Source organism: Zootoca vivipara, chromosome 13 (assembly GCF_965207765.1).
Source record: "Zootoca vivipara chromosome 13, rZooViv2.hap1.1, whole genome shotgun sequence".
Lineage (NCBI taxonomy): Eukaryota > Metazoa > Chordata > Lepidosauria > Squamata > Lacertidae > Zootoca > Zootoca vivipara.
Window position 1 is genome coordinate 13,263,412 of NC_142596.1, and position 8,585 is coordinate 13,271,996.

General features: G+C 41.8%; 1 protein-coding gene across 3 annotated transcripts in view; it reads left to right on the top strand.

Moving 5' to 3' along the window:
• SLC12A1 (solute carrier family 12 member 1) overlaps window positions 1-8,053 on the top strand; it is a 71,540-nt gene extending 63,487 nt beyond the window's left edge. For all 3 annotated transcript variants that reach the window (XM_088657387.1, XM_035131125.3, XM_035131126.3), the window contains 6 exons: window positions 1,509-1,640; window positions 1,850-1,961; window positions 3,024-3,110; window positions 5,100-5,235; window positions 7,286-7,353; window positions 7,761-8,053. In XM_088657387.1, the coding sequence (XP_088513513.1) occupies window positions 1,509-1,640; window positions 1,850-1,961; window positions 3,024-3,110; window positions 5,100-5,235; window positions 7,286-7,353; window positions 7,761-7,896 (671 nt within the window). In that variant the 3' untranslated portion in view covers window positions 7,897-8,053. The remainder of the gene's footprint in view (window positions 1-1,508; window positions 1,641-1,849; window positions 1,962-3,023; window positions 3,111-5,099; window positions 5,236-7,285; window positions 7,354-7,760) is intronic.
• Window positions 8,054-8,585: the final 532 nt, after the last annotated feature.

Consider the following 8,585-nt stretch of genomic DNA (forward strand, 5'->3'; position numbering starts at 1 on the left):
TCATTCATGTGCAGATGAGCACACAAGTGCACATGACAGCTTAAGGAATAGAAGTTCCAGGGGTGGGAAAACAGAAAATGTCATGCGCGTCCAGTGAAGAGATTCCCTGCCCCCTCTCCGACGGGAACTACTCCATGCAAAGTGTGGGAATGTTCAGGGAGGCAGGAGAGGATATGTTGTTTATTAATATCCTTCCTAACTTGCGCTAGCAAGTTCTGTAACTTAGCAGAGTTTTACATTCCCCTTTTAAACACACAGTGGGTAGCTGGTTGCAGGCTTGTTTAAGCCTCTCACTATTAGCTTCCTGGTAAGTTCCCTTATATAGAAATAGAAATACTTTATTGTCACTGTACCACTTGTTTACAGTGAGATTAAACAACCCCCCCCCCACCAACAATCTCTTAGTGCTTGTCACTCTGTGTGCTGCCGTACCCCTAACATCAGCTGCAATGTTGCTCTCTTCGATTCAGCAGTCTCACAGCCGATGGGTAGAAACTATTCTTTAACCTGTTGGTGCAGCTTATCATGTTTCTATATCTCCTGCCCGAGATATATATATCCCCCTTAAAAGAATAAACACACCACAGTCTTGTGTAAAGTACAGTGGTACCTCTGGTTACGAACTTAATTCGCTCCAGAGGTCTGTTCTTAACCTGAAACCGTTCTTAACGGTTTATCACCTTAGCTAATGGGGGCCTCCCGCTGCCGCTGCACCGCCGCTGCATGATTTCTGTTCTCATCCTGAGGTAAAGTTCTTAACCCGAAATACTACTTCCAGGTTAGCGGAGTCTGTAACCTGAAGTGTTTGTAACCCAAGGTGTTTGTAACCCGAGGTACCACTGTATATAAAAGAAGTTTACTCACATTCAGTTCACAATTGGATCTGAAGGCAGACTTAGTTACAAAGTATATACATGTGGATCTACTCCATATTGGGGGGGTTAATCCCAGTGACTGCAGACTGACAGTCACTGCGGTTCACACAACGAAAGGAAGATGGAAAAGAGAGAGGAGGACTGCATGCCTTGTAGTTTTGTTATCTGCACAGGTAAAGTCATGCCTGCCTCTAGTCACATGCAAGAGGAAGTATGTCCCAGCCCAGGAGATAACAGGAAGTTCCAACTGGCTGGACCAAACATCCCTTGCATGTCCACTCTAGGAAAACAAGGAATGTTGTACTTGACTGCTATCTATGTATCACATCCCACACAACGGCAGCTTGAAATGCAGTGTGGGTGAAGAACAAACTCACTGCATTTCAAGCTACTAATCTCACAGCCTTTTGAAAAACTGAATGACACTAACCAAACATAATTCAAAGTAGTGACAAGTTATTTAAAAACAACAGAGAGTGGTTCTCACTCACTTCACTCTAGCAAATCCATGTTCCATCCCCTGGGTTATTTAACTTAAATGTAGGATCCATGAAGTGCTACATTTCCAAGGTGTGTTGTGGAGCACTTTCGGTGATTGTGCAGAAAGGCTCTGAGTGTGTCCTCTCCTTTCAGAAAGCAGCATTAGCACAATCTCTTCAATGCATGTTGGGGAATTCAATCAGCGGTTGCTGGAAGCCAGCACTCAGTTTAAAAAAAAGCAAGGAAAAGGTACCATTGACGTGTGGTGGCTGTTTGATGACGGAGGTAAGTCGCTGAAAGGAACATCACACAGTGATGGCATGGGGGAGACTGAATAGTCAAGGTAGGGTTAAAATAAGAATAAATAACCAAGTATCTGAAAAATTTAAAAATCAGGGGGAACACAATTTTAATAGCAATAAAAGTGGCTTTTTATTATTATGCATTGTTCTAATTTTGGTATATATTTAATTTAATAAAATCTGTCTATGCAGGGCTAATACTCCTAATTCCCTACATGCTCACTCTCCGCAAAAAATGGAAAGATTGTAAATTACGTATTTTTACTGGTGGAAAAGTCACTCGCCTGGAAGAGGAAAAGCTAATGTATGTATGCCTTTTATCTTCTGCTTAAGGTTTCGTTGCTTATAAAGATTATTTGTGCATGAGGCGAGGGGAAAGAGAGAGGGAAATTGCTGTTGATGACCTTGTATTATCAGTCCCGGCTACCTGTTACAGGGTCCTTTTAAGAATTACTGAGACAATATGTGAGTGATATAAATTCTACATATAGTGGTACCTTGGTTTAAGTACAACTTAGTTTATGAACAACTTGGATTAAGAACGCTGCAAACCTGGAAGTAGGTGTTTTGGTTTGTGAACTTTGCATTGGAAGCAGAACATGTTTCGCTTCCTGTTGAGTGTGTTCCATTTGTAAATTGAGTCCCCCGCTGCTGTGGGAAAGCACACCTTGGTTTAAGAATGCTTTGGTTTAAGAACGGACTTCCGGAATGGATTAAGCTCGTAAACCAAGGTACACTGTGTTAGAAGTAATACTGAACTTGCTTTATCCTCTTAGATCGTTAGTTTGGAGATATTTTCAGTGTTACAAAACATGCCCTCTGTCTGCTCTTTTTCAAGCAAAACAGAGTCTGGTATGGTATCAGATTAGATGGAGGTCTGCATGTTGAAATTCCTGCATTGCAGGGGATTGGATGACCCTCAGGATACCTTCCAACTCTACTTTTGTGTGTTTCTGTGACTGTTACTTGGTCCTGAAAACAATGCAAGTGCTCCAGCCCATGTAAAGCCCACTGCTTTTACTTCCCACTGCAGGACCGGCCCTATGGCAAGGCTGGGGGGGCACCGCGCTGCTGCGGCCATGGCAGCCGCACAGCGGGTGCTGGGAAACGGGGCAGGGGGGTCACCGGAGAGATCTTCGCACCACAGCGCCAGGGCGCCAAATATGCTTAAGACGGCCCTGTCCCACTGCTTTTGGTTTTCAGCGAAATCAACTAGCTCATCCATGCCATGCTCACCACATTCTATACTGTAACTGAGAAGTACCAATTAATGCACTTTTACTCCATTTTAATTCTTTAACTAGTTATTTATTTGTCAGCATTCTGAATCACAACGCTAAAAATACACCTTTCCTTTTGTTTTCAGGATGGCTTCACTTTTAAGCAAATTCAGAATAAAGTTTGCTGACATTCACATCATTGGTGATATCAATATGAAACCAAACAAAGAGAGGTAAGGACAGCTTTTAATAATAATAATAATAATAATAATAATAATAATAATAATAATAGGAGGAGGAGGAGGAAGAAGAAGAAGAAGAAGAAGGAAGAAGAGGAGGAGGCCGTAATCCTATAACAATTACCTGGGATTAGGCTTCATTGAACTCAATGTGGATTGGTTCTGAGTAGGCATGTATAAGATTGAACTGTAACTCAGAAATTGAAATAAGTGAAAATACGATGGATTTTATTTTAGTAAATTTCTAAAAACAAACGTACTTTTTGACCCAGCACTCCCAAGAGTAGGAATAGAGTTGGAGAAGGCAGAGGATCAGGCAGAGCAGAGTGCCGGTGTTACACAAGCATTGTTCCAGCAGCTTTTCCAACCTCCTCCACTGGAGTTTTTGAGCTGGAGCTGCCTTAAACGCATCCCAACCTTAGTTGACTTCTATCAACTGCCTTCATCTGGAGGTCTCCTTGAGATGAAACCTTTATTCCTAAGGAGTCCTTGCCTATAGGCTGGCACTTATCCAGATGGTTCAGGTTTCCATCTGGTAGTTTGTGACACAGCATCTCCCTTGAGTTTGGGGCCCATTCTGCCTTGATCTCAGAGGCCAAACTCATCCTGCAAGTGGATGGCCCAACTTCAGCCTCATCACAGATTTCTGGCTCCTCGCTCCCAGATGGAGCCTGACTCAGGATTTGGTGCAAGGCTGGGGCCTCCTGCTCATCCTCTGGCGAGGACTCCATCAGTCAAGACATGACACTTGGTGCTGAAATAAGAAGTAGGGCCTTCCGTCCTGTCACATGCACTGGACGTAACAGTAATGGCAAACTACACTCATGTTCTGCTGCAATGGTTGTGCTTCAGGGGGCAGGGGGCTTGTTTGGTACAAATCTGAGTGTAATGAAAATCTGACAAACTAAATTTAACCAGAGACCATGGCAGGACACTAATAACCAATGCCTGTGGCATAATGACTTGTGACTTCACATGCCAGTTTCATATCTCTGAAAAGCTATTATTGACAAACTATAGTCCCAATTCAAGACAGAATAGAATAGAATAATAATTTTATTGGCCAAGTACTAATATATAGTACTTGGAATTTTGTTTCGGTTACAATTGCAATGTAAAAGTACTTTATACAAAGTGTGCAGAACACTATTTCAAGATCACCAGCGGAGTGACTTCAGAACAGGTTGAGGTGGTTGTTGGTCCCTCTGGCGCCAACTGAATGGCACTAGTTGATAATGCTTGACTTTTGAACCTGCTATAAAACTGATTCAGATCGTTTGCCAATTTTGTGACTCTCTGGAGCAGAAGATGATGTTCTCTTATATTCAGTAAAGTTCTGTAAATTCTTCCAAAGAGTAGTCTCCAGATCCTGCAAGGAGCTACAACTCCTCCATCCAAAACGTCTTCACAATTTTCCTTTAAGGTTGGAGCGTAAGTACACGAAAAGGCTTCTCTGATGTTTAAAATCTCATCCCTGGAAATGTAATCCGGGGTGGTTTGCAAGAAGCCATAAGGAGTGATAATAAACAAATTAGATGTACATTGAGGTGTAGCCCAAATGCTGGATTGTGACCCCCTCCCCCACCGCCTTTTTGTTGTTGTTGTTGTTGCTTCCTCCACAATTTTAGTAATACAGCCAAACAACAGGAGTCAAAACAAGGAAAAGAGAAAACTCTTGTTTTATTCTTGTGTGCACAACAATGAATGTAGTATACTTTGGTGATATGTTTTAGTCTACAGTTAAGATAGATAAAAAAGCTTAGCAGTGACAAATGCAGACCTGTCTAGACAAGGTGTTTCCACAATGAAGCTGCACATATCTAACAGAGCATAAAATCTGATGCATGAAGTCTAAAGATTTTGAATGAAATTCAGCCACAATTCCAAAGCCAACAGAGTCTATCCCATATCATACCTTAGAATACCTGTGAAATAATGAGTTAGAGTCCCGCTGTGATGCCTCCTTTATAATTTCTGTTCCAGCTGGAAATTCTTTGAAGAGATGATTGAACCATACCGCCTTCATGAAAGCTGCAAAGATTTAACAACTGCTGAGAAATTAAAGAGAGAGGCACCGTGGAAAATCACTGATGCAGAGCTGGAAGCAGTCAAGGAAAAGGTAAAGAGCAATACCTGCCATTACTTTTGACATTGTGGGATAGCTAGTCGAGAAGGAAAATCGTGTACAAGCACTACCTGAGAACAATAGGGCAAATCTGGTAGGTCACAAAGGAAAAAGAGAATCTAGCTTCATTGGTGAGGGAATTGGTGAGCATCTCTTCAAATGGTGAAGTTTGGCAGAAAACAGTATTTAATTTGAACCCCTTGTATAGAATTAATGCAGGTGCACTGCAACTAGTCAAAACAGCTGCTGGATGATATTGTTTATTTATGGCATTAATCTGTCCAGAGGGGGCTCAAGATGGCATGCAGGCTTTAAAGACACTGCTTCTAATGTTTCGGGATGGACTGGTTCCAATAGACAATAATAAACCGCTAGACTAAGGGCATATGTGCAATGAAATATTTCCCAAGTTTTTACACGGCCCTGTGGTCTAAACCACTGAGCCTCTTGGGCTTGCGGATCGGAAGGTCAGTGGTTCAAATCCCCACAACGGGGTGAGCTCCCGTTGCTCTGTCCCAGCTCCTGCCAACCTAGCAGTTCGAAAGCACACCAGTGCAAGTAGATAAATAGGTACTGCTGTGGTAGGAAGGTAAACTGTGTTTCCATGTGCTCTGGCTTCCATCACGGTGTCCCGTTGCTCCAGAAGCGGTTTAGTCATGCTGGCCACATGACCTGGAAAGCTGCCTGTGGACAAATGCCGGCTCCCTCGGCCTGAAAGCGAGATGAGCGCCGCAACCCCATAGCCGCCTTTGACTGGACTTAACCATCCAGGGGTCCTTTACCTTTACCTTTTACCCAACCTCTGCACTTGGCCTGTGGGACTCTCCGCAGGCCAGACCACACCTTCTTGAGTGCTTCTGCTGGGCTGGAATGTACCCATGATCTGTGATAATGCTTCTGGTTTTCCTGGAAGGAGGATGGAGAGATGGTGTGTGTGTGTGTGTGTAAGTCTCTTGCATGACTGGAATATTATCTACTAAACAATGACAAAGATATTGATTGCTCTGCTTGCTTTTACATGTAACCTCACCTGCCACTGGTATAAGCACCTGGGAGGTTGCCCATGCTGGAATGTGGGCCATTGGGCTAAGAAAGGTCCCCTGTGCTGAAGAATCCCGGGAACTGCAATTTGGTGAGGGGGGCTATCGGTTGTCTGCATCACATTTCAAGTCCCTAACAGAGCAATGTTACTCCAACGTTCCTTGGGAAGAGGGAGTGAGAATTCAGTTGAAGGACACCATCCTATCCACCCTTAATATAGCGGGGCTTGCTTCTGAATAAACATGCATGGGGCTGCAGTGTAAGTTGCTGATATAGATATGCCGCAGCTATTGAATGTAACAAAATGGGAAGCAGAAAAGTAAAATTACTGGAAATGTTGAAGCCATGGAATCAAACCATTTTTGCGGCAGGGGGGGGGGTGAGGCAGAAATGTGTTTTTTTATTGGTGGGGGGAATTAAAAATGCAAAACAAAACAAAAAAATCAGTATCATTGCCCAGGCAAACTTAGTTAGGAAATATTCTGTGTTATCTAGGGAGGGAGCATTCTATAGAGAAAGTAGATTATATTCTACATATATTCCCTCCAAATAAGTAAAGGATTCTCTGCAAAAAGGTCCCTGTGGAAACTGGGAAATTGTTGATCTTCAGTAGGATCATCAAAACATGCAACAAATGAGTTTTAAGAGATTTAAAAATTAATCTCACTATTTCATGTCTCTTAAGTGAAGTTATACTTTGTAGCCATCAGTATTTCATTAAAAATACTAAAGACTAAAAAGACTAAAAATAATTTTTGGTGCATATTAATACTATGGCAATGACAATGGAATATGAAATGTTTCAGGGGTTGTTGTTTTTTAGAAAGTTTTCCTCAAGCAATCAGAAACTTATTGCTTCCAATTTGCAGCCCATATAATTTAGACCAAGTATGATTTACAGAAGTATGACCTGTGTGGATTTATGATCACTAAACTCTGCTTTAAATCATCTGTCAAGACCCCAGCTTTTCTATTGCAGTAAATTTTGTTTCTTTTTAAACAGAGCTACCGCCAGGTCCGTTTGAACGAACTCCTTCAGGAACATTCTAGGGCTGCTAATCTGATTGTTCTGTAAGTGACACAGATTTAATTTTGATTTGTTCAGAAAGCAAGCCATACTTTGCCAGGAGATTTCTGGGCAAGAACTCAAGGACAAACTACAGTGGTTCAGTGAGGTCCACTGGTGTCTATAAGGCCCTGTATTTGAAGCTGTTAATGGGAATGAAAGCAATGTACTGCACAGGCATTTGTTGACTTTTTAGCTAAGATTTTTGTGCTATTATTTGATTGTTCTTTTAAAATGTACTTTTTAAAATCTGAGCAAGGAAAGTATGAAAAATGGCAACCTCCTTTAGTCATTTCAAACAACATTGAGGGATGGAAAAGGCTCATATAGTGGCTGAAATGTTATTTGGAGGGGAATATTGTTGTATTACTGAAGAATATTACTAATACTTTCATCCTATTCCATTCAACAGGACTCTACCCGTAGCAAGAAAAGGAATTATATCTGATTATCTCTATATGGCTTGGTTAGAGATTCTCTCAAGGAACCTGCCTCCAGTTTTGCTCATCCGAGGCAACCACAAAAACGTGCTAACGTTTTACTCTTAGCAAGCAAAACCTGGAATCAAATATATGCATTTTGTACATATCAGTGACACAAATGTATTTTTTACAAATGCTGAAGAGCAACAGGGTCCCAGGATCTGACACTTTACAATATACACTTCAACGACTGGAAAAAAAATCACTTTGATGTCACCCTTGGACAGCAAAATCCAAAACATATATATACTTATAGATATATACTAAAAACCAATTCGAGTCTTCCTGTGCTCATACTTACATAGCCAAAACTGCAATGCCAATGTAGAAGAGGTCTCAGCAGACTTGCAGTAACCCCAAACGTGGTGGAATAACAACCCATTTGCAGGGAGAAAACTAAGGTGAAAAAAGAAACACATAGAGCTTCTAACCTCATCTGTTTTTCATGTTGTGCCGTTGCCACACCACAACCAGGTACCTTCACTGTTGTTTGTTTTCCATCAGTGGTAGGGGATTTGGGTGTGGTCCTATTCCTTTCCAACCTATATAATATGAACATTAAAAGCTGCCTGATACTGAGTCAAATCATTGGTCCATCAAGCTTATTACTGTCTATACTGATGCAGCAGCTCTCCTGGATTTCATAGAATAATAGAGTTGTATAGTTGAAAGGGACCCTGATAATCATCTAGTCCAACCCTCTGCAATGCAGGAATATGCAGCTGTCCCATTCAGGGATTGAGCCTGCAACCTCG